This window comes from Trypanosoma brucei, chromosome 10, assembly GCF_000002445.2.
Source record: "Trypanosoma brucei brucei TREU927 chromosome 10, whole genome shotgun sequence".
Classification (NCBI taxonomy): Eukaryota; Euglenozoa; class Kinetoplastea; order Trypanosomatida; family Trypanosomatidae; genus Trypanosoma; species Trypanosoma brucei.
Genome location: NC_007283.1, coordinates 115,801 through 141,766, shown reverse-complemented (window position 1 = coordinate 141,766; position 25,966 = coordinate 115,801). Strand labels below are relative to the sequence as shown.

General features: G+C 42.1%; 8 protein-coding genes across 8 annotated transcripts, besides 33 other annotated features; all 8 read right to left on the bottom strand.

Moving 5' to 3' along the window:
• Positions 1 to 523: 523 nt before the first annotated feature.
• On the bottom strand, positions 524 to 1,834 carry Tb10.70.7730 (ATP-dependent DEAD/H RNA helicase, putative; the record flags this gene model as incomplete). Its single annotated transcript, XM_817219.1, has 1 exon — positions 524 to 1,834. One exon carries the CDS (start codon positions 1,832 to 1,834, stop codon positions 524 to 526), a length of 1,311 nt encoding a protein of 436 aa, XP_822312.1.
• A 75-nt stretch (positions 1,835 to 1,909) lies between these two features.
• Positions 1,910 to 1,956: a sequence feature (AT_rich).
• A 677-nt stretch (positions 1,957 to 2,633) lies between these two features.
• Positions 2,634 to 2,663: a sequence feature (AT_rich).
• A 176-nt stretch (positions 2,664 to 2,839) lies between these two features.
• Positions 2,840 to 2,868: a microsatellite.
• Positions 2,869 to 2,994: 126 nt separating this feature from the next.
• Positions 2,995 to 3,060: a sequence feature (A-rich).
• A 252-nt stretch (positions 3,061 to 3,312) lies between these two features.
• Positions 3,313 to 3,383: a sequence feature (T-rich).
• Positions 3,384 to 3,720: 337 nt separating this feature from the next.
• Positions 3,721 to 3,743: a microsatellite.
• A 264-nt stretch (positions 3,744 to 4,007) lies between these two features.
• Positions 4,008 to 4,067: a sequence feature (T-rich).
• Positions 4,068 to 4,203: 136 nt separating this feature from the next.
• Positions 4,204 to 6,270, bottom strand: Tb10.70.7750 (hypothetical protein, conserved; the record flags this gene model as incomplete). Its single annotated transcript, XM_817218.1, has 1 exon — positions 4,204 to 6,270. The coding sequence occupies one exon, from the start codon at positions 6,268 to 6,270 to the stop codon at positions 4,204 to 4,206; it is 2,067 nt and encodes a 688-aa protein (XP_822311.1).
• A 1,009-nt stretch (positions 6,271 to 7,279) lies between these two features.
• Tb10.70.7760 (hypothetical protein, conserved) lies at positions 7,280 to 8,470 on the bottom strand (the record flags this gene model as incomplete). Its single annotated transcript, XM_817217.1, has 1 exon — positions 7,280 to 8,470. The coding sequence occupies one exon, from the start codon at positions 8,468 to 8,470 to the stop codon at positions 7,280 to 7,282; it is 1,191 nt and encodes a 396-aa protein (XP_822310.1).
• A 401-nt stretch (positions 8,471 to 8,871) lies between these two features.
• Positions 8,872 to 8,898: a microsatellite.
• A 533-nt stretch (positions 8,899 to 9,431) lies between these two features.
• Positions 9,432 to 10,436, bottom strand: Tb10.70.7770 (hypothetical protein, conserved; the record flags this gene model as incomplete). Its single annotated transcript, XM_817216.1, has 1 exon — positions 9,432 to 10,436. One exon carries the CDS (start codon positions 10,434 to 10,436, stop codon positions 9,432 to 9,434), a length of 1,005 nt encoding a protein of 334 aa, XP_822309.1.
• Positions 10,437 to 10,442: 6 nt separating this feature from the next.
• Positions 10,443 to 10,472: a sequence feature (AT_rich).
• A 467-nt stretch (positions 10,473 to 10,939) lies between these two features.
• Positions 10,940 to 11,018: a sequence feature (T-rich).
• A 314-nt stretch (positions 11,019 to 11,332) lies between these two features.
• Positions 11,333 to 11,358: a sequence feature (AT_rich).
• A 66-nt stretch (positions 11,359 to 11,424) lies between these two features.
• Positions 11,425 to 11,454: a sequence feature (AT_rich).
• Positions 11,455 to 11,547: 93 nt separating this feature from the next.
• Positions 11,548 to 11,625: a sequence feature (A-rich).
• A 309-nt stretch (positions 11,626 to 11,934) lies between these two features.
• Positions 11,935 to 11,991: a sequence feature (AT_rich).
• Positions 11,992 to 12,074: 83 nt separating this feature from the next.
• Positions 12,075 to 12,101: a sequence feature (AT_rich).
• Positions 12,102 to 12,133: 32 nt separating this feature from the next.
• Positions 12,134 to 12,182: a sequence feature (AT_rich).
• A 106-nt stretch (positions 12,183 to 12,288) lies between these two features.
• Positions 12,289 to 12,385: a sequence feature (AT_rich).
• Positions 12,386 to 12,528: 143 nt separating this feature from the next.
• Positions 12,529 to 12,577: a microsatellite.
• A 1-nt stretch (position 12,578) lies between these two features.
• Positions 12,579 to 12,605: a sequence feature (AT_rich).
• A 208-nt stretch (positions 12,606 to 12,813) lies between these two features.
• Positions 12,814 to 12,898: a microsatellite.
• A 25-nt stretch (positions 12,899 to 12,923) lies between these two features.
• Positions 12,924 to 12,951: a microsatellite.
• Positions 12,952 to 13,138: 187 nt separating this feature from the next.
• Positions 13,139 to 13,187: a sequence feature (T-rich).
• Positions 13,188 to 13,724: 537 nt separating this feature from the next.
• Positions 13,725 to 13,750: a microsatellite.
• Positions 13,751 to 13,813: 63 nt separating this feature from the next.
• Positions 13,814 to 13,833: a microsatellite.
• Positions 13,834 to 13,841: 8 nt separating this feature from the next.
• Positions 13,842 to 13,969: a sequence feature (T-rich).
• Positions 13,970 to 14,173: 204 nt separating this feature from the next.
• Positions 14,174 to 14,202: a sequence feature (AT_rich).
• A 319-nt stretch (positions 14,203 to 14,521) lies between these two features.
• Positions 14,522 to 14,624: a sequence feature (T-rich).
• A 229-nt stretch (positions 14,625 to 14,853) lies between these two features.
• Positions 14,854 to 14,929: a sequence feature (A-rich).
• Positions 14,930 to 14,964: 35 nt separating this feature from the next.
• Tb10.70.7820 (hypothetical protein, conserved) lies at positions 14,965 to 16,266 on the bottom strand (the record flags this gene model as incomplete). The annotated part of the gene is made up of 1 exon (XM_817215.1): positions 14,965 to 16,266. The coding sequence occupies one exon, from the start codon at positions 16,264 to 16,266 to the stop codon at positions 14,965 to 14,967; it is 1,302 nt and encodes a 433-aa protein (XP_822308.1).
• Positions 15,632 to 15,701: a microsatellite.
• Positions 16,267 to 17,658: 1,392 nt separating the features above from the next.
• Positions 17,659 to 17,742: a microsatellite.
• Positions 17,743 to 17,751: 9 nt separating this feature from the next.
• Positions 17,752 to 19,329, bottom strand: Tb10.70.7840 (choline dehydrogenase, putative; the record flags this gene model as incomplete). Its single annotated transcript, XM_817214.1, has 1 exon — positions 17,752 to 19,329. The coding sequence occupies one exon, from the start codon at positions 19,327 to 19,329 to the stop codon at positions 17,752 to 17,754; it is 1,578 nt and encodes a 525-aa protein (XP_822307.1).
• Positions 19,330 to 20,800: 1,471 nt separating this feature from the next.
• Tb10.70.7860 (protein kinase, putative) lies at positions 20,801 to 23,095 on the bottom strand (the record flags this gene model as incomplete). The annotated part of the gene is made up of 1 exon (XM_817213.1): positions 20,801 to 23,095. The coding sequence occupies one exon, from the start codon at positions 23,093 to 23,095 to the stop codon at positions 20,801 to 20,803; it is 2,295 nt and encodes a 764-aa protein (XP_822306.1).
• A 573-nt stretch (positions 23,096 to 23,668) lies between these two features.
• Positions 23,669 to 23,701: a microsatellite.
• Positions 23,702 to 24,037: 336 nt separating this feature from the next.
• On the bottom strand, positions 24,038 to 25,795 carry Tb10.70.7880 (hypothetical protein, conserved; the record flags this gene model as incomplete). Its single annotated transcript, XM_817212.1, has 1 exon — positions 24,038 to 25,795. One exon carries the CDS (start codon positions 25,793 to 25,795, stop codon positions 24,038 to 24,040), a length of 1,758 nt encoding a protein of 585 aa, XP_822305.1.
• Positions 24,969 to 25,146: a sequence feature (A-rich).
• Positions 25,202 to 25,504: a sequence feature (GA-rich).
• Positions 25,796 to 25,966: the final 171 nt, after the last annotated feature.

The following is a 25,966-nucleotide window of genomic DNA, read 5'->3' as shown; positions in this document are numbered from 1 at the left end:
AAGAAAAACTCCCCACGCAGTGGATTCCAAACAATACGGTCAAGCAAACAGAAAATACGGCGATCGGACTCCACAAGTGGAAGCGTCACAAACTGTTAGAAGAGCTGAGAGGGGGAGAGAAGGGAGGGGAAAACAACAAATGTGTGGACCGAGACAGCATATTTGAAAAAAAAAAAAAAGTACAAAATTCTGCACCACCATGTGAAACGAGGAAGAAACGCACCGCACTACCGCTGTCCCATGTTGTCTTGTCTATTTCGGGGCACGGAGTGCAAAGACACGTGTGCGCACATGATTCCCCACTTCCCTCCTCCTCCTCAACACGGCATCATTAGTAGAGTTTCACCTCCACAGAGCGTGACTATACTTTCACCACCTTTGTTCATTTGGTCTCTCCTTGATTTTCCTTTCATAATGCCGTCCCTCGCAACACCCGCATCCCGCATTTTCTCCACACGTTTAATTCACCACACTACCCAAACCAGTAAATCCAATTTACGCTACCATCACTCACTACGCCTTTCTATTGGTTCATATACTGGCTCTGGTTCAGTTGTGTGGCGATGTCAGTAAGTTCCTGGACCTGCATCTCAAATCGCTCCTGCACTTCCTTCATGATACCCTGGTCAGTATATTTACGGTTCTCACGCTTAATTTCCTTTTCCTCTTCAGTGAGGAATGCCACCGTAAGTCCCTTCGTACCAAAGCGACCAGCACGACCAACACGATGAAGGTACGAGTCAGCATCAGACGCCATATCAAACTGTACAACAAGATTAATACGGTCAATATCCACACCACGGCCAAAGATGTCTGTGGCGACGATGATACGAGCTTGGTTTGTTTTGCAGCTCTCATACACAACCAACCGCTCCGCCTGCTCCATGCGAGAGTGAATCGCCTTGGAGGGAAACTTAAGAGCCTGCAGCTGACGGCTGAGAGCCTCACAGCGCTCAACAGTGGAAGTGAATATAATGACTTGATTGAACTCAACAGCGTCGAGGATGTCGCACAACTTACGAAGTTTCTGTGCCTCCGTCACATTGATGTAATATTGCGCCAACCCGTGAAGTGTAAGCTTGGAACGCTGGTCAACGTAGATTTCAGTGGGGTTCGACATAAATTTCTTCGCCACATTCCGCAGCTCCTCCGTCATGGTGGCTGAGAACATCATCACCTGTTTTTCCTTCGGTGTCTTAAGGAATGCCGTCTGCACATCGCGACGCATTTTCACATCCTCTAGGCAGCGATCGAATTCATCAACAACAAACCACTTAACACGCGACACGTCGAGAGCTTTTCGCTCAATGAGGGAACAAATTCGACCTGGTGTGGCCACCACTATTGCGGGAACCTCCTTCTTGAGTTGTTTTATGTTCTCGTCTTCAGGGACGCCCCCAAAGAAGACACCAGTGGTACAATGCGGCAAGTATTTGTTGAAACGCTTGAACTCCTGCTCAATTTGATATGCCAACTCGCGTGCATGGGCAATGACGATGGCTTGACAGAAGGGCCGCTGCCCATCCGTTGGTTTTTCCACTTGCTCCAATAAAGCAAACACAAACACGGCTGTTTTACCCATACCAGACTTTGCCTGTGCAAGGATATCTGCACCGAGCATGGCTTGTGGAAGGGCCTGATGCTGCACTTCACTGGGATGTTCGAAGCCGTTTTCTCGAATGGCGTTGGCGAGTTCACTTTTGAGACAAAAATCTTGGAAACCGCCGAGAGCAACGGCACTGTGGGTTCCGAGACCAACACCAATATGCGGTTGCGCAGCCACAACTGGCGCCCGCACATCATCTCCGTCAAAGTCAGCGAGACCACTACTCATGTTAATTTATCTTTAACTTCTTTTTCTTTTCTTTTTTTTTTGAAATCTTGTTGCTAACCTGTTGTCAATGACTAGAAAAAATTTTAAAATATATATTATTTGTCAAAAATTTTTAAAATAAAGTATTGGAGAAAGTGAGGGAAAGGTGTAATGGATAACAATAAAGCGAGTAAAATCACATTTTTTATGTTGAAGGCACATAAAATGCTGATGCCATATAAACATTAAATGGTAAGAATAAATTCACAAAAAAAAAAAAGAGTAAAGCACAACTCACCATTAAATTAGGTGTAAGAAAGAAAAAGAAGAAAATAAAGGCAGTCACGATCATTAACAAAACTAATTAAAATTTAATACACTTAACCAACTCTCTCTTTTTTTTCTTGCACTCATCAGTATCCTTTCTTTTCCACAAACACACACACACACTTTTTCTGCTACATTCTTTTTTTGTTTTTCCTCCTCCTCCAGTGGCACGTACAACCGCACCCTCGAATTTTTTTAAAAAAAAAGAATGTAGCAGAAAAAGTGTGTGTGTGTGTTTGTGGGGGGGGGGGGGAATATGTAAGCAATAATAGGATTAATAATGACTATAACAATAATAGTGATGATGGCAATTTAAAAAAAAAAAGACACCAGAAGCGCTAACATTTGTTACATGTGCACATCTTTTCCTTAAACTACACCTTTTAAAACTATGAAACAATTAAAACTATGAAGGAGGAAAATGAGAGTAGAGGAAGAGGGGAAAAAAAAGAGGGAAAAACGTATTGAAAAGATGAGACGCAGCGCATATTTCTTTTAATTATATATATATATATATATTTAAGAGAAGCAACTGAATGGTAAAAACAACAATAATAAAGAAGCGAGTTTCATAGTAATGTGGGACAAAATAACACCTGATATTTGTGAACACAACAAATGTAGGTACAGTAAAAATACAACAACAAAAAAAAACGGAAGACAATTCAACATCAGCAGACGACAAGAAGCCGCCACAAAAAAAACAAAAACAAAAACAAAAACAAAAAAAGTAAGCGGCCTTAAGGAACTTAAAAACAGAAACAAAAGTGAGGTACAACACAACTCATCTTTATTATGCTGAAGAGATGCGTTTCAGCAAGCCACCGCATATGCTTGCAAAATATCTGGAGATGTTTTTTTTCTTAATTTTTTTTCATTCTTTTTTTTTTCTTTCCTTTTCGTTTTTTCTTCCTTTCTTTCGATTTTGTGCAGAATACCTCCCCCCAAAAAAAAAAAAACACACTGATGGCACACACACACACACACTCACTCACATAAAAATATAAATGCAGCACCATATGGTACTGCAAACACAAACACACAAAAAAAAAGCAAAAAAAACATTATGAAATGAAACGACTTAAGAAAAAGGAACAAAAAAAAAGAAATTAGGCAACAACAAAAATGTTCCCCCACAGATACGGAAGGGAGGAATAAATGTAAATAATTGCAAAACAAAAAAAAGGATATGAAAAACAAAGAAGAAAAAAAAGAATGAAGAAATGGAAGAAAGAAAAAAAAACAAGCGTCAATAACAACCAAAAGGATGAGACCACTCCTCAAGTCAAAAAGAAAAAAAATTCCGTTTATCGTTATCACTGCCGTTATCGACTATTTCACAAAAGTCATCTCTATTTGATACACCAATAAAACATACAAATATTTTTCGAAAACACAAAACATAAAACATAAGCCTAAAAAAATTTACTTTTCTTATTGGGATGCATTAACCCTCCCTTTACATGCGGTAAAGAGAAAGAAAGAAAGAGAAAGCATCAACTCTGAAAGAGAAAGAAAGTAATGGCTTATGAGCCCGAGAAGCACCGCAGCGGTTATGAAGAAGTTATAAAAGGGTAAGTTTTGTTTGTTTGTTTGTTTGTTTTTCAAAAAATTATTAAACACATTGTAACAAAAGAAAAAAAAAAGAAGAAATCCGCATCTGCTCGAAAACGTTTTTAAAGGAGGTTCCCCACCTCACCGATTTTTTTTTTTAAATAGCAAAGAGACAGTATATTGTGCAGCAACAGATGGGACAGAAGGAAGGAATACAAGAAAATTCGGTCGAGTAAACAACAAAAAAAAAGCATTATGAAAAACAGTAGGGGAGGAACAGAGGAAACAAATATTAAGTGGCACGCCCAAATGGAAGAAGAAAAAAAAGCGAAAAAGAAAAGGGAAATGGAAATGGAAAAAAAAAAATGGAAAACAGCCAGCAAAATACGTGACCCCTTTATATGATGCAGAGCAAAGTATGCATGCAAATAATATAACACAACATAACATGCCTTAACGATTAAATTCATATCAATATACTCACACAACCCTCTCATTTTTTTTTCATTTTAACCTCTCCTATGTGCGGCCGCTTGTTGGTTCTTCAGGCGGCGCAACTTTTTCTTCTGAGAGTAGTCACTCAGTTGGTGCTCAAGTTCCGCAGGAACGTAAAATATTCCAACCGATTGGTTGATGTGGTGATCGTAGCAGTAACAAATCAATAGGGCGAGTGTGGAGGAATCGAAAACATCAAAAAAGGGACCGCTGAGGAAATATGCGCCGATACCAATTAAAATGAGAGGCATTACCATCGAATCCACACCCGGTGCCAAAGTTGTGTGCTTAAAAAGTAAATATGAAGTCACGACAGTTCCGACAGTAACAAACAGTTTTCCCAAAATCTTTACGCATAACACCATCCACGAGATGAGGAACAAATCAGAGGAATGACCCTTAAGCACTGAGAGGCCGGTGCAGGCTGATGTGCAAAAGCTCCCGGAGGTCAGACAAACAACGACGTAAATGTTCTTATTGATACTACTCACAAAGTTCTCGAAACAGAGGAGAGCATACTGCAAGTAACAGTGCAAGCATTGGATTAAGTCATGTCTGTCCACTGCCTCTTCTGCCTTTTCTGCCGCATAAACAAGTAATATGCGAACGATCTGAAGAATAGCAATTAGAAGAGAACCCAGCGCCAGCGTTCCTGCATGATAAAACACTGTCCATACAAACGCTCTCAGCACCCCGAAAAATGGTACCCTCTTCTTACCACCATTAAGGTTCGAAAAATACCAAAATGTCGAGACGAAAGAAATTGATGTAAAGGACACGGCGTTGAGGAATGATACGCACCACAGGAAGGCAAACAACTCTCCAAATAAGAGGTAAACCAATGCGTAGCGGTGCTCCACGCCTTCCACAACCCCCTGGTAGAATTTTGTCTCACCGATTCCCTTGAATGAACCGTCATTAATGCCAATAGCGTCGGTTACGGGCACGAACGAAATCTTCCCAGTTTTTCTCCGAGCATTGTACAAGCCAAGAGCAACGAGAATACTCCACACCAGCAGACACAAAATCGCCACGTTCATTAGAATCGGTAACAGCACAGTTGATGGCGCATTATCAACAACACGCGATGCGATTTTCGCTAAGGCGCATACCAGGCGGATCCTCGGGCATGCTCCAATAATGACAAAAACATACACCAGCGCCCCGATCCAAAGCCCAATAGCAACGCACAGCAAAAGAACAGAGTACTTCGTGACGTCTAAATGGAGGTTCATAAAGTGACCGTCGTTAAGGTAAAGCTGAATGCATATGCACCCACCGCTTAACAGCAAAAGGAAGCATGCAATAATGGACGCCCACACGACGAAGCTGATTAGGAAACGCACCAAAAACAAGAAAATGAAGCACAGGAGCGTACATGCAGCGGCGGCGCACAGAAAAACCTTCCAACTTGCCTTCACCTCCAGTACACCCTTCAACACAAATGCGTAAACCCTCTGACTATACTCTGAAGTCATCAATAGATCGCGCACGGAGGGTGGCTGAGTGATGGTGGGAAGACACCGCCGCAAAATGGGCCCCGTGTGGTAAACCGGAAACGCATGATTGACCGGTTGCATGCCACTCTCCACAACTGAACTGCCTCCATACGAGTACACCTTCATGGTATTCTTCTCCTCTTCAGTTACAGAAGAGGGGTTTTTCAAAAGACGCTCCAATAACCTCTCATTTGCCATTGGGCACTGCTGCACGCACAGACCCAAACTGAGGTACAGCAGTGGGTTCAACGACATTGCCGTTTGCTTCAATGGGAACGGATACCACAGATATTTGTTCTCACCCCAGACTTTACTTTGAAAAGGTGCACCCTGAGGTATACTTTCAGCGAAACCCTCTGGAGGAGAGCCGCTACCACAATAACGCCCAGTTCTGTCACGACCATTCAGGGAATCCTTCGCTTCGCCGTCCACAAAAGCAATGATGCCTAAAGCAGCGAAAGCCAACAACATAACGAAGAAAAGGCACAGGAACACAATATCTGTGCAGGTGCGCTTCTTTTCATATACCTTTGGCATTTCAGGCACCCCGCCCACTCGGGCTTCATCAGGTTCATTGCCCATATTCCGTAAGTAATCAAATACGGTGTTAGCAACTCACTATGGTATACGGTGCGTGAAAATAGGATACCGTTCCCACTTCTCTTTTCCTTTACTTTTATCCCCCTGCTTCACGCCTTTATATTATCACACTGCGTCGACCCACGTATTCTTTTCTTGTCTGACTCAACTCACTCCCCTTCTTTTTACCTTTTCTCTTTGCTTGATTGGAGTAACGTGGCGAAGTGGAATTAAAAAAGAAAACTAGGACCTAGTGACCTCTACTACCTAAATGGGCAAAGAAAAAAGAGGTGATAAACGTGATTTTGTCCTCCAGAGGGAGTAAAATCATAATGAGATAAAAGAAAGAGTAAAATAAAATGAGTTTCAGATGGGAGACCACAAAACAACAAAAAGGACACAGACAAATATAAAGTCATTCATTCACACTAAACTTCGATTGGACATTCCGATGAAGATCTGGAAAGTAAAAAGAATAAAGGGAACCTGCTTCTTGCACCGCATAAACGTCATGAAGGCATCGCCAAAATATTCAAAAAAAAAAAGTCCCCTTGAGGTGTTGAACCACCTCCATCATGACATGATTTCAACCTTTGACTGTCAAACATTGACATGAGGCAGATGCTACCAAAACTGCTGATGCATGCTGTCATGTGCGCAATTATGTCATATGCGAAAACAGTCGCTGCGACAACACATGGAGAGTTAATATCAAATACGAAAACAAAAATTCCCCCTTCTGCAAGTGCCTTTTGCCTTTCACTCTGTCACCATGTTATTGCTCTATCAGCGTAGCTTGCACATGACTTCATATACGAGAAAGGTACACAAGCGTCCTAACATCCCCCTCCTTTCTTTCATTCCCAGATCTGTCTCTCCTTTTTTTTTTTTACGTTCCCTAATCTGATGTGCGCGTGAAACCACCTACTACTATTTCTTCCTACACAGTCCACTCCACACTCAAATTCACAACAACACAACACAATACAAAAACGTGCTGATATCGCAGTAACTAAGCTGTGTGTCGGCCCTCCACTGCGGCTGCATTATCACCCTTTGCAATCGCTGCACGCTCCGCCAACAAACGTTGTGTGTGCGCCTCCACCTGATCTCTTAGAGGCCCGTTTTCAAATTCGAGTCGGCGCAGAAACGCATCTTTCCCCCAACTCGCTAAGTGGTCGTAATCATTTTTGTCCAGTTCCGATATGTCTCCCTCCAGATAAGCGGGGTCGTTATAATAACCAAGGACATAATTGGTTAAAATGACAAGATTCGGTGCCTTTCCATGGGCAACGAAGTCAGGGCCAAGGAACTCAAAATAATCCTCTACACGCTCCATAAGCTGTTCTCGATTGAGGTTCTTATCATAAGGGGCAAGATACCGACGCCACGCATAGTCATATAGTTCCTCATCCGTCATGGACTCGTGCAGTCGCTGCGTTATGACCATGTAATCTTCACACCATGCCAAATTCCAGTAGTCACGCACCCGTGTACCATTGCAAAGGCGGGCGAGCATGGGAAAGGTGGGAATGTTCATGCTCCTGCAAAGATGACGAAGAGACTTGCGACGAATCAACTCAAACTTGATGAAGCCGTCATACATCTCAGCGGCGGGGCGTACCACTTTAGGGTCACGTCGAACATCATTCTTCTCAAACAAGTCATCCCAGGCACGTTCCTGTGTTTCATTCCATGGATACGCATGAAAATCGAAGTGCCATTTCGTATCCGTAAGATATGACGGCGCACTGCGGTAACGGTAAAGGTCCTGAGCTTCACGCCACGCCCGGAGTTCCTCTCCAGTAAGGTTAAAAGATGATGGAACCCACGTATCATTTGCGAGCCAAAAGAGTCCGAAGGGAATGGCATAACCACCCGTGGCCAATAACGCACCAGCGCAATGAGCCATACGCCACATGTCAAGTTTGTACGTCATCAGACGCGCCACTTCCTTCTGGGAGACTTCCGTGCAGAGCTCCTTGTCAACCCACATGTTCTTGTCTTGTGAGTGGAAGCGTTTATGGTAGTCGGGTGAAAATGTTTCGCTCTGCTCAACGAAGTCTGTTGGGCCATATTTTTGTTGACGGTTATAAATTCGGAGCCAAATGCCGTATGCCTCTTGCGTCTGTTGGGCAAAGGCGAGTAAACCAGGGAAGAAGTTAGAACAGTTCTTCTTCAAAACCGACCAACTGCCCTGCATTTTACCCAAACGTGAAGACAATTACGATTTAAAGGTAAATAAACTGTGAAGTAATTTATAGTGTCCTGAACACCCTCCTTTGTTTGCTTACACGTAACCGCTTGAGTATCGTTGAACTGACAGTAGCTTCCGCAACCTTCTGCCGCAATACAAAAAAAAAATAATAATGGTCCCTTGCCTTCACCTTCTTCAAGGAGGAAAACCTACTGCATGCCGCATATCAACGGCGATAGAATAGGATAAGCACAAAGGCAGAAGAACGGGGAACATTGACAGTAAAGCAACATTTCAATAAAAGGCAATAACAAAGACTTTTGCACGAAAACTAAAAGAAAAAAAACAGAACCAAAACTGATAGATGGTAGCGAAATAGGGACTAAGTAAACAACACCGCTAACGTGCACACACACAAACACACACACACACACCAACGAAACGCTTTCTGTTGTGACAACCTGTGAAATACAAAAAAAACAAGAAAAAGAAAGATATGCAGACAAACGAGAAATGTGACGATTTGTTAGTGGAAGTCCCTCGCCCGCACCCTGCTCGTGCCTACATTTTTAACTGCCCTCACTTTTAGTGCCCGTTAAGACTAAAAAAAAGGGAGAATAGAATGGGACAACACATACAACTATAACGCGAACCCACATGGCACAGGAGAATCCATAGAATAGAGAAGATAAAGGAAAAGAAACGGCGTTGCTGAATGATGAACCTTCTCAGAGTAAAGGGATCTGTCATTCAAACATCCGTAATTTTTTTAATTTCTTTCGTTCCCTTCAAGCGCTGCTCTCACGCGTACATGTTTATATGCATTAATATATATATATATATCGTCCCGCATTCATGAATGTTGGACTCCATTCGCTCCTCCATTCAACTCCCTTCTGGTGCTTCTTCCTCCCCTTTGTTGTTTTACCTCATGTATCACTCACTTGAGTGATCTGTTGGAGATTCTTCACTCTTCATCTTCTAAAAACTCTTCTTCCCCGTCATCCTCCAGATAATGCAGCAGAACTGCCGAAAAGACATCTATATTTGCAACAAGAAAATATGTGATAGAGAAAACGCCGGTGAATGCCAAAACTTTCCACCGTCCCCTAACAAAAGTTTCTTCTGCAGCCTTCTGCGTAGCTTCACCCTCCATTCCACAGGTTGGGGCACGCAGGTGGTAGAAGGCACTGTAATCTTCGAAATATAACCCACGGAGTCGCTCCACGTAAGTCAGTAATGTGGGGCATCCTTCCCTTAACCGCTGCTGCATTGCAATAATATCGCCTGATGCCTGGCGGGAAGCAAAATCAGCATGAAAAAAAGAAGAAGCTGCCGCGTATATTAACGCGTCAGCACTGCATGGTCTCTCAGTACCAAGAATGAACATCCCATTACCAGCCGTGTTAATCGAACAAATTGCTTCAATCGCCCGAAGGCAGCGCTCCACATTCTCGATGGCTTCACCCATATTTTTATACGACCGACAAAAAGACGTTTGTTGCACCACGTGACGGGAATATGAACCGCGGAACCGTTGCCACATGCTCGCCACTTTTGGTTCTACCGCCTTTTGAATGGCATTACGTAAAATTCCGGCATCACTATGCGTTATATACACAAACGCGGGTATTAACACCACCTCAGCCGTAAGTCGCACACACAACGCCTCCGGTTCAAGTGCCGATGTGATTACTTCCGCGTCCTGATGTGTGGCGGACTCAATTAATTGTAAACATGACGTGAGACCCTCATGTCGCTTCATCGCAGGTTTATTCCTACCATCAACTGGCACTTCGAGTGTAACGGGTAGTCCTCCATCTCTTTTTTTGTAATGTGCCCCAACAATTCGTAACATACACTCGATAGCAAGTGCATATGGATCCGCCGTGGGAAGTCCAAGTGTTACCGGATAGCGATGGAGCATTACGGGTGGCAATTCACCACTTCCATCTGCAGACATGAGAGGCATGTGATGTAATATTTTTTTAAAAGATTTTTTATTTTTGATTCTTTCAATGAAAATATGTGTACCTTCCCTCCGTCGTTATTCCTCCCAAACGTACAGATATGTTTGTGATTAATGTTTTCTTTTTATCTTTTAAAAGGAGAAAAAAGGGAAGGAGGGGAAGGAAGCTCCTCGTCACCTGTTGTGTATTACTATTTGATACGCAACGTGTTGAAATAAAAAAAAAGAGAAAAAGAAGAGCAGGCAGTAATGTATTAAGAAATGACCGAAACAAAAATGAGAATAAGAACACATATTTAAGAAACAATAAACAGAGGGAAGAATGGAATGAAATAAGTGGGAGTCAATCGTACATTTCTCCCTATTTTATTCTCCATCGCCATCGTCATCGTCATCATTTCCTTTTTCATTTTTAACTTTTATCGTTTGATTATTTTTTTTAAAAATAGCTATTACTCGCTCACTTCACCATATTAAAGAAGATACCGTTTTCGCACCGGGTAGCAAAAGGAAAAGGAAAAAAAACAGAATAGAACAAAACAACATGAACGAAATAATAATAATAATAACAACAACAAGAAAACATCTTTTTTCTCCTTGTAGAGTGTCTGAGCAGAGTGAAGGGGAAACAAAAAAAAAAGAAAGCAAAACGACACGTGAATACATTTAATAACATTTTCTTTTTTTTTTGTGAACTCATACACAGAAAGAATATGCCTTCTCTCTTTTTTTTTTTTGGAACTGAATTGATAACTGCTAAACGCAATCTGTTAATTCGTGTACAGATGAAAAATAAATAGGTAAAACAAGAAACAGAATAAAATTGAATAGATGAATTATAAATATAAAAATGGTACAATGGATATGATGAAGGATAAGAATTCAACAAAACGAGCGCGTAAATATAAATATTTATTTATTTATTCTCCATTACGTGAAATGATAACAGGCGCGAGGAGTTCCTGACGCGTCACAAATAAATTCCTTTCACATATTTAAAAAATAAATAAAGAAATAAATACATCGAGAGACAAACATAAATATAATGAGAAAAAGCAGCAAAATCCATTGAGACATAAATGTGTTTCATACATTAATACATACGTGAATCACATTTTTTTTTCATATTACTTTGTTGATTTATTCCTTCTTTTTTTTGTCCTTTTTTTTTTCGTTTCTTTTCTCTTTCTCTCAAATTTCTGTAGTTATTCACATCTTTCTGTCAAATAGTCACCTGTTTAATTCATTACGTTAATAATTTCGCACCTTTTTCTTTAAAAAAAAAAAAGAAATGTGAGTTTGTTTTATCATTATTGTTTCTCTTTTCTTCTTTTTTAATTGTCATTTATTGTTTTATTTCTTCATTACCGGCAGATTCCACCACTCAGCCACACGTTTGCGTGCAAAAGAGGACGAATGGGAAATGGAATGCCAAAGAGTTAAACAAAAAGAATTCTACCAAATTAAAAAAAAAAAGAAACGAATATGAACATGCCGATAGATATAAATATAAATATGCTAAAAAAAAAAAAAGAAAAAAATATATATATTTATTATACATTGCGGTTCGTCACTTGCCGGTCCTTCTCGTAATGAAATTGATGCAGTGACCACATGTAAACTCAGACACGCTTTCTTGCGTATATTTTTATTAATTTATTTATAAATCTATAGAAAAACATAGAAGGAATGGGAGGTAGAAAAAAAAACAAAATACAATACATATATTTATATATTTTAACATATTTTCTCCCTCCGTCACTCTTTCTCAGGCACTTTTCCACCACTTTTATAATTTCTCGACTCTTTGCTTCTTTTTTTTTTTGTACAACACTCATGTCAGATAACCGTCTTGAATTTATCAATATTTGTTTATATATATATAATTATTTATTTTATTTCGTCTTTTTTTTTTCGTTCATTTTTAATTATTATTTTTTTTTGAATAATTTCTTCACAATTCTGTCACCACACAAACGCAAAAAAAAAAAATAGCGGAATTTATGGCATTTTCGGTACATGTACTCGAGAAAAATGAGGAGTAGATGCGATCACACATCAAAGAAAGGAAATAAATATTCATAATATTTTTAAAAATAATAATAATAATAGCAGTAGCAACAACAACAACAACAATAACAACAGTAATTATTTTATTTTATTTTTATAAAACGTTGCAGATAATCTCTTTTTATTTTTTCTTCATCACTTTTGCGTTAGAATAAAAAATAACACACGCATATGTTAAACTAATAATAACAATAATATCAACCATCTCCATTGGATAATCGCCTGTCAATTCAGCAGAGGAGGAGGGGTAAAAAAAAACCCGAAGCAAACACGAGTTAAAATTCGAAACGATTTGATATCAGCACTCTTTTATATAAATAAATATAATTAAATATATTAATATATTAATATATATATGGATGAATGGATGGATGGATATATATATATATATATATTTTTTTTATAAAATAAAAAGCAGATTAAGTAAATAAGTAAATAAATGAATAAAAGGAAGGAATGAATTAAACAGAAAGAAAGAAAGGGAAATGAGGTACATGACATTTATGAGCCAAATGGTGCGCGACACACACACATACACAGTGATATTATATTTAAAGGGATATTTGTTACACATTGCGTATATATAATAGAAAGAAAAAAACAAAAGGGGGAAATAAATTACCATGAAGATATACAAAAAGTAAAAAAAAAAACAGTAAAAACCAAAAAAAAAAAGAAAAAGAAGGACAGACATGACATAACAAGGCAGAGTAAAAGGGGGGGAAAAAACGGATCAAACAGAAAATAAATACAAATAATAATGAAGAATAATAAGGACAGGAAGTCGCTGCCGGCACACACATAAACATAAACACAAACATAAATAAATAGCTCATAAAAAGGTAGTAAAATATCGAAGACATGAGTGATGTTAGGGAGTAGAAATAAATAAATAAGAAAGAAAGAAAGGAAAAACATAAATGCATCAGAGAGCAAACATAAGATTGCCGATAACATAAATCAGAAGAAGGAAGAGGAGGAGGGGGGAAAAAAAAACAGCACCACCACCAACAACAATAATAATAATAATGAGAATGATGAAATGTGTTTTTCTTTGGTGTATTTGCTTTTGCAATTTGTACGTGTGTTTAAGAGAGAAATAAAATAATAAAATAGTAAAAGAAAGAAAGAGAGGTTTTTTTTTTAAAAAAAAAGACACGCGTGTCACTCATTAAAACATAGCGACGGAGTTGCGTCAGTTAACGCAACTCTCATTTCCACTTTTTTTCTTTTTTTCTTTTTTTTTTCAATCCCCTTTTCTTTCAATAAAAGGAAAATAATAACAAAACAACAACAACGACGACGACACGAATTAAATTAAATTAAATTACCCCAAACAAAGAAAAATAAAATAACTGTAAAAGTGGAAGGTAACAGTAATAAATATAAGGAAGGAAAGATTAAATTTAAAAATAATAATAAAAAATGAAGAAAAAAATAATGCGAATAACATTAATGAAAATAAATCAGAGATACGATGAGGATTACTATGGGTGACGGAAGAATTGTCACGGAATGTCGCACATTCATTCACTCACATGGAAACAAAAGTACATATTTGAGTGAAGAAATGTTAAAAAGAAAAAGAAAAAAAAAGAGGCAGTTACGACTGCGCACGTGTGGTAATGATGATTTCTCGAGGTTGTAATTAAATAAAATACGTAAAAAGGAAAATAAATAATATATATATTTATATATACGGATGCTGTCACACAACGGAAGAAAAAAACAAACACACAAAAAAAAAATAAAACCCGATAGAAAATATATACAAATGCACGTGGAAAAGGGGGAAAAAAAAAGAGAAACTTTACAGGATGCACTCTGATGGGATCAAAGGGAAACAAAAAAAGAGAAAAGCAGCGACTGTTTCCTTTGCTGCAATAAAACATTTGTTTCATTTTTTTTTCCTTTTTTTTTCTCATTAGTTTCTTAAAGGGCCCCATATGGAGGCAGACGCGCACCTGAGCAAATGTTCCCAGCGCTTGGACCACACTCCTTTCGACGCGTAACCAGATAAAAAATAAAAAAAAAGAAAGACAAATACAATAACGGTAGTAAAAGAGAGAGAGAAAAAAAAATAAATATGATAAAACCAGAAGAAAAGAGAAAGGGAGAAGACATTTCTCCTTCTAAATCACAACCGCTAACTCATGTGGGCAATAAATAAAGTACAAATCAACGGATAAAAATGCATAAAATAAAAAATAAAAAGGGGATAACTCACTTTTCAATCTGATTTCTAACGAAACCCCAAACCGGCATATTTGCACATCTTCATGATCTTTCCTTTTTTTTTTTCTGACCAGGCTGGTCAACGGGGGAGAGGGAAGGAATGTGAAGGAGAAGGTTTCCTTTCTTCCTTTTTGTTTCTTATTTTATTTTATTTTTTGTTTTTCTTTTTACTGCTTTGCGCTTCATTTTTTCATCCGCATGCACGCCACTTTCACAAAAACAAATGTTACTCTTCCATTTCAGCCACCATTCGGACGCTGTGCAGGATACTTTTTAATGTCACGACGCTGCTATCGAGATCAATAGTTTCACTTCCCTCTGCGGTTTGAGGATCATCACACGGTACAATACCGCTGTTTCCAAGGCTTACGTCTCCACGGAATGGAGTGAGTCCGCTATCCAAACTGTTAGCCATGAAATCACTGAATTGATCTTTAGGAGCTTGAATTGATCCCACAGGTGCTGATAGTTTCGAACTTGCCATAAGATTTCCTCCACTCATAGCAGCAAAGGAGGCAACACCGCGACCGTCTCCTCCGCGCACTTGTGAAACCCCAACTGGCGCTAAGGGAGTGCGAGCCACTTTTGTACTTGCAGGAGAGGCTGAGCCAGAGCAACCGTCTTCAAGGCAATGAAAGCCACTGACACATTCATACACGCCTTTTTGTTTATTGAGTTGCAGATGGTTCATGGAGCGTACATTATTGTGTAGGCTACAAATGCCTTCCTCACGGGATTTGTTGCCACGGCCCTTGCGAGAGCCCCCCGTTTGCGGTGAGTTGCCACCAGTGGAAATAAGAGTGGTTCGTTGGGTGTCATAACTGGCAGTTGGAGGATGAGCAGCCCATGGGACAGCAGATTGAGTAAGTCCAGCGAACCGCCCCGTTATTCCCTGTTGTTGATGTTGAAGTTGATGTTGTTGCTGCTGCTGCTGTTGTTGCTGTTGTTGATGTTGTTGTTGTTTCGGTAAGACCATTGTGGCCTTTTCACAGCGTTGACGAATGATTGGACATAATAGTGGGAACTCCTCTAGTAGGGAAGTAAGAGCCGCCACCAGCACGGCCCGCGGGCACTCTTGGAGACATTTATGTGTAAGTGCGACTTCCTGATCCACTACAGTAGGTTGTGGTGCTGGTTGTTGATAGTGGAAGGAAGGCTGCTGGCAGAGTGTCACAAATGCCGCATTTCCCTGTGAATTGTCAATGGTGAAGAGATTTCCCGCATTGTATGGGCTTCCGGGTCCCACAAGAAGCACAGGACCACCCAAACCGATAGGCGGCGCCGCATTTTCCATCGTGGCGGGTGGTGCCGGAGCTGCGAGACCATCATGCATTACAAAAGGAGCGTTAAGTGCTGTGGACTCCGGGGCGCCCACTTCCAGTTGCTTCTCATCCAGTTGAGGCATTCCAAGTGGTTTTCGTGCCCTCGTTAGCGAATTGTTGAAATCATTGGTGTTTTTAATACATTTGGACTGCGAGGACCCCCCTACCGTAGAGGTCAAAATTGTCGTTCCATTAACATCAACCATGGTGGTTGTTACAAAGTACCAGCGGCCGACAAATACGAAAAAAAGAAAAAAAGAAAACAGACAATTCCTGAGTTAGGAAAAGACTGCTATTTTGTAGCACTAATGATTAGTCCGACTGTGTCACGCGTATGAGTACTTCTTCACGAATAAAGAAAAGCAGAGAAAATATCCCGAAATAGCAGCAAGCGAACTCGGCACAAACACACACACACACGCAGACAGAGCCTCGGTTCCAATTTTGTGTTATCTTTGCCTCTTCTTTGTTTTCTTCCCTTCTTCTATATGCAACAAAATTCCCCAGATACAATCACCTTTTTTTTTTTCAAATTTCAGGCGCTTTCCTCTTTTCTCTTAAGCTCTTCTTCTGTGTCTTTTCTCTTTTGTTGGAATTCACTTTACGCTCTTCCTCACCTGTCTATCGTGCGGACTTCTCTATCTCCCTTGTTTGTCAATCGTGTCCACTGTTTCTTATTTACACTTTATTTATTTATTACTTTTTTTGCTTTGCTTCTTTACCCTTCACAACACCTGACTGAAGTAAACAAAATAATAAAGGAACAGATAAAGAAAGAGACGTATTTTTGGTGAGCCTTCAAACCAACCTCAATCTTTCGGTTCCTCTCCCCTTTTATACACCTTTTTGTTTCCTTTTTTTTCCCCCGCTTTTTTTTCTTGCCTTTTACACGTTTAACAAAATAAACGATTTGTTTATGCTTGTGACTGGCTTTTTGCTTGAATGGACTCCTGGTGCTATAGCTTAGGTAGTTTAATACGTGGTGACAAGCAGAGAGAAATTAAAAAGAAAAAAAAAGATGGGATTGAAAGAGAGTTGAGTTGAGTGCAATAAAACAGTAAGGCATCAATTGGCACCATATCAATACAACTGATATAAACACACTGTAATGCATTGAAAGGTAAAACACTGTTGAGAGCTGCTCCACATGAAAGACCTTGCAATCCATTTCCCTCACACATTTACATGGATGAACACAACACTTCATATAACCCGGTAACGCATTAGCACAGCATGCATCCGCTCAACATCGATATGTGAGACCTAAACAAAACAAAGGGAGGGAAACAACAGAGAATACGATAAGTGATAAATTATTGAAAAAACGAAACGAGGCCGCGCAGACACATACACACAAAATAAATAAAATAATGACTCAAACCCAAGGTTTCCACCTTCTTCATCTTCTCTACCTTTGTTTCCATCAACAAAAGGAAAAAAATAAAATGAAAAAACTACCTTGCTTATGTTTTATTCTCTCCGCCCCCTTCGCATGAGCCTGCATTCAAAACAACAACGCAACAGGCCGCTCCACTGCCAAAAGAAGATGGAGACAATTAACTGGAGAAACAATAGACAACTTTTGGAATGTGGCGTGCACATATAAATAAATAAATAAATAAATAAATAAATATATATATATATATATATATATATATATGCGTGTACATGTACATGTGTATCCACAGTAATCAATAAATTATACGCGCCTTCGCATCGATACCTTCCGATGCAGCTGCTTTACCGGTAGTCTCCAGTTTCTGCAAATAATGATCACTAAATTTTTCCCCTAAAGCCAATATAAAAGGCAGAGATCCACCTAACAATGGGGAGGGCAAAATACTTTCGTCACATGCATACACGTTTCGCGTACCTTTCACGAGAAATGTCTCAGGTGCGACCGCCGGGTACGTTGCCCCGCCGTAGACGCCTGCTGACTCAAAATGCTCAGCAATAAGTTCAGAAAAAAGGTTAGAAAAAGGCAATACCTTCGACAGCTCCTTCACTCGCGCCACGGCTTTGCTGAGAACTGCTGCATCATCCGTATGGGAAAAATACTGCGGGTTAATGGTGCCATCAGCGCATATGGACCCGCGACTTTTGGGCTTCAGCAGCTGAGCAATAATCTGCACTCCATGAGTCACATTTTTCGGTTGTGAGCCGTCATTGTTGAGCGTGAACGGCTGAAAAATGAATTTTACATCAGGGGTTTGTCCTCCTGTGCTCGACCAGAAACAAATCATGTCGTCATATGCAGAACGCAGGGAACTAATAGGGGTGCCGTACGTTACATTGGGCCACAAAAATGCCTGCACCAACGGGTCCATGAAGCAATTGTGACTGAGCGACGATGGGGTACGAAATTGGAGCTTCACCTGCGGTGCATCCCAAAAATTTGTGCCAACCGACTGGTCGATGGGAAGTGGACCGCGGGATGCAGCTAAGAGTAATGGTGTACCGATCCCTCCAGCGCAAAGAATAACATCATCTGCTTCAACATGCACCGTTTCACCCTTTTGGGTGTAGGAGACACCAGTTGCAATAGCCGGGTCGTCCTTACCGCTGCTGATACCAAAGACTCTCGCGTTGCATATCACGTCTAGCGGTCGCCTAAGTTCGATGGCGTCCATCAAGTAACTCTGCAGTGTGGTATGCGCCACACCTGTATTTGGGTCTACAAAAGACTCAGTACGCCCGCAACCCGTCCGCACAGCAAACGCCTTCTTGTTGAAATCACTTGTTATTGACGTGTCTTTTGACATTGCTTCGCAAAATACCCTAAAAAGTGGAGATTGGGCGTGCGAGCGACCAACGGTAAACCTCCCCCGACGACCGCGGTGTGGGCCTGCGCCTTCCACATTTTCCAAGCGTTGCACACGAGGTAAAAGATCACCACGGAAGTCCCATGGAGTTGCAGTCCAATCCGCCTCATCACCAATAAGCCATGACCGGCCTCCCATGACTCCGCCACCGCCAAGCACTTTCGGTGTTGGAATCATGACGGGTGCAGGGGCATTTTCCTTTTCATGCGAAAGCTGAGGAGTTGTAACGTTGGTATGGCTCTCGTAACCACGGCCCCCGCATCTATGCGACAGGAGGCTACATGCCAAGTTACGATGCCACCGGGGCTGTCGCCGAATATCTTCACCCTCTTCAATAACGGCAATCCGCCGGTTGTCCATCGCAAGACGGCCGGCGACAAGGCACCCCGCAAGACCCCCACCCACCACAACAGCATCATACCGATGTAATGCTTTGTTGCACCGCATTATTTGATGCCAATGATGTTAGGGTAGTTTGAGGTTAATAACAGGGCAAAAAAAAACGGACAGTCCCTTGATGAAGGCGAAGGGTACAACGGTAACTGCGATGGCGTTGAGGGGTCAACTGTTAGTTGTGAGTATGTTTTGTCTGTGCGTCCACCTACGAGTGCAGCGACCACCTTCTGATTTAGTGCCACGTACTTGCCCACAAACATAAGAATGAGGTCAAACATGGAGACGTAAGAAATGAATAAAAACAAGTTATCCGTAATAGCAACAGAGGCAGCATGTCAAATTTGACCCCACATAACAAAAAAGAATAAAACATCCTTGTATGTTTGCAGGTTACATGGTTTCACCTCACGCATAACTTTTCTTCAGGTGGCGGCTCGCTTAAGAGCAACCTCGTTTATAAACAAACGGATGGGTATCGGGAGACAACATATTTGTGTATACATTCACTCATTTTGGTGAATAATTCCTAGGTTCCGGTAGGTAGAAGAAAGTCCAAAAATATTAATGAAAAAGACATGAAGCACACCACAACAGGGGTGGGCGTTTGGGTCTCCGTGATGTGTGGTGGTGTTGGGAAGGAAAAATAGACGAAACAAACCACCCCCCCCTTTTCCCACTACCAACATGCGAGCAACACAACGAACCAAATTTAGTTTTCTTTAAAATGTACAATACCACCAACCCAACAGACAAAATACTGCGAAAAGGGGGATCTTTATCTCCTTGAAACGCGATTGCGAAAAAAAAGAAAGAGAGAATAAAACCCGCAACCGGACTGTTGGTGGTTCGCAACTCCTTCTGATATGACTCGTTCTGTATTCCAAGTAATCATTTCCAAGTGCAGTTTTCGCTGATGGAAGCGAAGTGAGGTAAATGAAAAACAAAGGAAAGAAACAATCCTCTCCGTCGTGGGGAGGCAGACGAAAAATAACAGAATACAAGAAAGGGCATCCCCGCATCCCTCTCTGGAAAAAAGAGAAAAGGGAGGAATAAAAAAGACTCAACACTACGACTGAAGTAAACAAAAAGTGAAATATATACATTCAGCAGATCACGAGTAAAGTAAAAGGAGAGCGCTGGTTAATGAAAACAACACTTCCTGTGGCATGCCGATTGAAAAGAAAAGAACAGCACCTTTCTCCTCTTCCTTTATAATCCTCCTCCTAGTTGGCCCTTCTTCCACAAGAAAAAATCAGAAGGGAGGTGAATTAGTAAAGAAAAAACAAAATGACACGAAGATGGTTCTAGAACCCTCAGAGCCCACATAACAGCCTACAAACAAAGAAACAACCACGTGAATCAACTAGGCGCTAGCAAATTGAAAGAAACAAAAAAATACCAAAAGAGGAAACAGTAACTAAACGAAGTTGACAGTCCGATATATTCTTTCAGCAACAAATCTAAAGCTACACTCCACTCATGGGAATCGCACCCTAAAGAAAAACATGTACCGGTGCCAGCCCTACCGCAGCATTTGACGATTAAATGCATCTTCGCACACAATCAGTTGGGCAATGATTGGGATGTATTTATGGTGGGCTTCTGGAAGTTCATCCCGAACACGCTGCATTGCTTCGTCGTCGTCCGCACTAATATCATTCATCTGCCGGTAAGCTCCCAAGAGTTTGGACTCGCCAAGTTCGCCCTCAAGGAAAAGGCGAAGAGACTCGATACGGTGCATCAATGGATCTGTGGCTTGCACTTTCGGAAGCACGAGTGTCCGTCCATCCAGCACAAAACGTGATATATCAGAGTCCACGAACGCTTCATCATTGAAGTCTTCATCACTCTCACGATCGCCCTTCTTTGTCAGCGCCCTGTCTATAAGAGTCTGGAGTGCGTTATAATCCTCGTCTCTCTTCACCTCCGTCCCACTATCTGGAGAATCTGCGCGACTAACTTCAGGGTAGACTCCAACCCTATTGGCGGGAGTGTTCGGCTCCAGTTGTGGCGACGGCGGGCCCTCATTGTTGGCGGTGCGCTTTGCATAGAGCAAAGGGCAAACATCCTTTGGTTTGTTATCATTGGCTTGCGGCCGTTGCTGTGGTGCAGGCTTTTTCACTATGTGTGGCATTGCCGATTCCTTAGGGGGTGCCGCTTCGGGTTGTTCCACCTGCACAGCGCTTGGACCTGCCTCTAAAGCCAGTGCTCGTCGCCTGTTCTCTTCTGCCTCCCGCCGCATATCCCAATAAGCCTTGCGGCGTGCTTCCATATCGTCTAGTGGTGATATCGGTTGCGGCTGCTGGCCATTCCCCAGAGGGTTACCCAACGCGTTCCCTCCCCTATTCGGTGGTAATTTCCCATTCCCGTTGGGTTGCCCGCTAACGGCAGGAGGTGGTTGCTCTACTTTCATCTCTTCCATAAAGCGCTGCTTATTCAGGGCTGCCTGGCGGCGCATCTCACGGTACAACTCTGCTGCTGCTGTTGGAGAAGGTGGGACTTTCAATGGAGACCGCCGTCCACCATCACCGTATCGATTACACGGTCTATCGTTAGGAGCGTTTGTTTCTCTGTTGTCACGTGCACAACCCTCCTCTCCTTGGCCTCGCCTAACTTCCTCTGCATGCTCCCTCATGTTGCGCTCCCATTCCTCTTCCCTTTGTTTCTCCAACAGTGCGTGCGCTTTGGCTCGCTTTTCAAGTAGTTTTCGCTGCTCCCGCACACGGGCTTCCAATTCTTGTTTTCTTATCTTCTGCTCCACTTCCGCTTGGCGTTGGTCCAGCTTCAGTTGCCGCAACTTCTCTTCATTTTCACGATTTCGAGCTTCACCTTGCATGCGGAGTTGTAATCGCTCCTTTGCAGCATGCATTGCCTTTGCGTGTTCTTCTTTACGGCGTTCTTCAGCCCGCATGGGGGCCTCCTGGGCCTTTTCCTGCTGTTTAAATCCAGCTGCTGCCCGCTCCTTGTCACCTGCTAGTTGGCATGGCCCTTTATTATTGTGGGCATCTTTGACCACTCGTTGCAGTAATGAGAGTGACTCACGTATGTATGGAGATGAAATAATTTCGCTAACACTTGGACGCCGTTGGGGATCAATCTGAAGCATTGACGATATGAGCTTAGACAAACTAGTCGAATAACTACTATGGATAGGCGGGTAGCTACCCTTTAGAATTTTCTGTACGAGGGCCTTCATATTGTTTCCGTCGAAAGCATGCGTCAGGGTCGTCAGTTCATATAAAATGCAGCCAAGGGCCCATACATCACTCTTATTGTTGTACGGTTTATTAAGGCACAGCTCCGGCGAAAAATAATACGGAGTTCCGCACACTGTCCGCTTCAGTTCGAATGTGTTGCGTAACACGGTACTAATACCAAAGTCACCCAATTTAACAACCCCATCACTCGTCAGAAAAACGTTTTGCGTTTTCAGGTCACGGTGCAAAATGTGCTTTTCATGCAAATGCAGCATAGCCAAACACAGCTGTGAAAAATAGTGTAAAATCTCTTTTTCAGAGAAACGCGTGCCTCTGCGATTTCTAATTGCTGAATACAGATCCCCACCGTCTGCATACTCCATTACAATATACAACGCACCACGGTGTTCAAAATGGTCCACATATCGCGTAATATTTGGATGGTGAAGAGTACGAAGAAGGTCAATCTCGCGTTTGGCACTGTCCCGTTCGGCAGGCCGTAAACCGGCTAATCTCACCTCTTTAGCTACAAACTTCACGCGGTCGCTTCGACGTTGCACTAACCATGCGGAGCCAAAGCTACCTTTCCCCAACACACGAAGTTGGGTGTAATTCTCCATTCACTGACACTAAGTGTGAGATGCGAAATGTAAGTGCGTACGTATGTATATTTATTTATATATACACTAGTAAGTGAGTGAATGAGTGAATGAATAAACCAAAAATAATAAACCCTCAATAACCCCGCCTTGTGCTACAATCCGTAAATGGACTCACTAAAAGAAACCGGGGGACGAAAATATGGAGGGGATGTATACGCTACGATGCCCGTGTGGGCAGTAGTTCCTTCCTCTAATTTCCGACTGTAATATTCCACCGTCCTAACGAATACAAAACCCTTCCTCTCCTTTGGTGAGACCCCAACCTCTTCACTCACACCAGTTAACAGGAGGCGTAAATCCGTGACACCAGTGTAGTAAAATACCTACAAGCCTAATGGAGCCCTTGAATAACCAGTACGTATGCCCCTTTCTGTTTCCTTTTTGTGTATGTATGTTTGTGTGTTTGCTTGTTAGGGTGGAGCGAAGAGCGTGGATTAAAAGTCTCGAATGTAACTCTACCCATTATAATATCCCAACAGCACTGGTGTGTACAAACAGAAAATAAAGTGAATATGATAATTCAAATCACACATATGTAGATATATATAAATATATATGTATATACTGATTCGCGTACAATCGCATATGAGAAAGCAACCAAACCTCTTGTCATTACCCACAACCGGCCCACGGTATGCAAGCAACCAACACAAATGAAAGAAAAAAAGAACAAGAAGTATGCCACGCGTTTTGGCGTGTGTAACAGTGAGTAATCTACTCCACATGTAAGGTATAACGCAACTGCTGGAGACATGGGACCAACGCATATACAAGCGCACTCGCAAGAAGCAGTCCCTTCCACGGCATGGCATCCACACAGTGCTATTCTCCACCTAGGTAACTTTTCAGTCGAAAACGCCGACGGTTAATATTAGGGAAAAGCGCGAAAAAACATCTATTCTAACGGGTAAGGGCATCGGGATTAACAAACATGCGGACCATTCCAGCAATGGCATTGTCGTTACTGATGATATTGCGCCGTATGTTATGGTTTTTCAATATTTGATCACTTATAGCGTCTTCTAGAGCCTGCAGTTGGGCGTGTACCTCCTGAAGACTTTCTGTTGTTTGCCGGCGTGCATCAGCAGCAGCAAGCGCCTGGCTGCGTGCCTCCGATCTCCACATTTCCAATTCCCGCCCCATTGTGTCGATGTCATCGTGAATCGACTCCAAAAGTTTTCCAAGAGGATTAGAAGCTTTCGTCAACAGTTGAAGTTGTTGCCGAAGTTTGCTGAGTTCGCCCTCCGCCATGGTGCCACCGCTCTTACCAGCCCTGTTGCTGTGAATAATAATACCGCCCTCTCGAGGACCTCGTGCACCACCATCCTGCGCCAGACGCGCGGTCTCTTCTTCTTGCTCCCGCTTCGCTCGCAAAGCCTGCTGGCCGAGATATCCCTTTGCCTCACCATCTTGTAAAGTGCCGTCACTGTCTTTCGTTGGTCGTGCGGCCTGTTGCTCAGCGACACGCATCCAATCATTTTCCTCTCCATCTTCTTTAGAACCCTCCCCGGCAGCACCACGCTTCGTCTCACGGATCACTTCAGCAACATTTGCAGAACTACCATCATCAGCAACAACTTCGTGCGAAGCCTTCGAACGTGGTGGCGCTTTCCCCGCAGACGATTTGCGGATAAGCTGACGTGTTGGTAATTGCTGTTGGCCAGTAGCACCTTCTGTAGTACCATCCGCACCCTTACCTTCAGATGGCTCAGCTCCGGCACTACCTTGCGCCTGCTCAGCAGCTTTCTTTTCTTGTCGCTTCCTCTCTTCATGTCTCCTACGGCGTTCCTCATCATCCTCGTCCCTACGTTTCTTCTTTTCACCATCACCATCCTCCTCCTTCCGTTTCTTTTTCTCTCCTTCTTCCTCTTTTCGTTTCTTTTTCTCTCCATCTTCCTCCTTTCGTTTCTTTCTCTCACTTTCGTCTTCCCTATGTTTTTTCTTCTCGTCTCCCTCCTCCTCTTTTCGTTTCTTCTTCTCGCCATCTTCTTCCTTGTGTTTCTTCTTTTCACCATCACCTTCCTCTTCCTTTCGCTTCTTTCTTTCTCCATCATCCTCCCGATGCTTTTTCTTTTCTCCATCTTCGTCTCTATGCTTTTTCTTTTCACCGTCTCCCTCCTCCTCTTTTCGTTTCTTTTTCTCACCATCTTCTTCCTTATGTTTCTTCTTTTCTTCCCCTTCTCCTTCCTTGCGTTTCTTCTTCTCACTGTCCTCTTCTTTATGCTTCTTCCTTTCTCCATCCTCTTCCCTATGTTTTTTCTTTTCGCCGTCTTCCTCCTTGTGCTTCTTTTTCTCGCCGTCTTCTTCCTTATGTTTCTTCTTTTCACCATCACCTTCCTCTTCCTTTCGTTTCTTCTTTTCTTCTTCGCGTCGCTTGCGCTTCTCGTCGTCGTCCCCGCCTTTGCTGCTTGATGATTTCGTAGCGTCTCCCGCACTTTTTGCTGCCTTTACGGCCGCTGCCTTTTTATCCGACGGAAGTGCAGCGCAAGAAGCAAGTAACTGAAGTAATTCGTTTGTTTGCTCAGGTTCATGTCCCGCGACAATTTTAGAAGGATTGGCTGACACCTTTGAACCCGTTGCCGACTCAACGGCCGCAATAAGGAGACTAAGGAATTGTATCTTCTTTTCTTTATCGGATACATTTGCACTGTCAAGCATATCTTCGGGATATAAACCATCAGGGAACCCAGTTGCTTTAATAAAACTGGTGACAATGTCATGCAAAAAACGGAAAGGAGGTTTCAAAAGGAGTTTCTCAGATAACTTTGGGGAACTAATAACAGCCCCCAGTTTACTTTGTGTTTCCTCAATATACGCCTCGGGCATTTA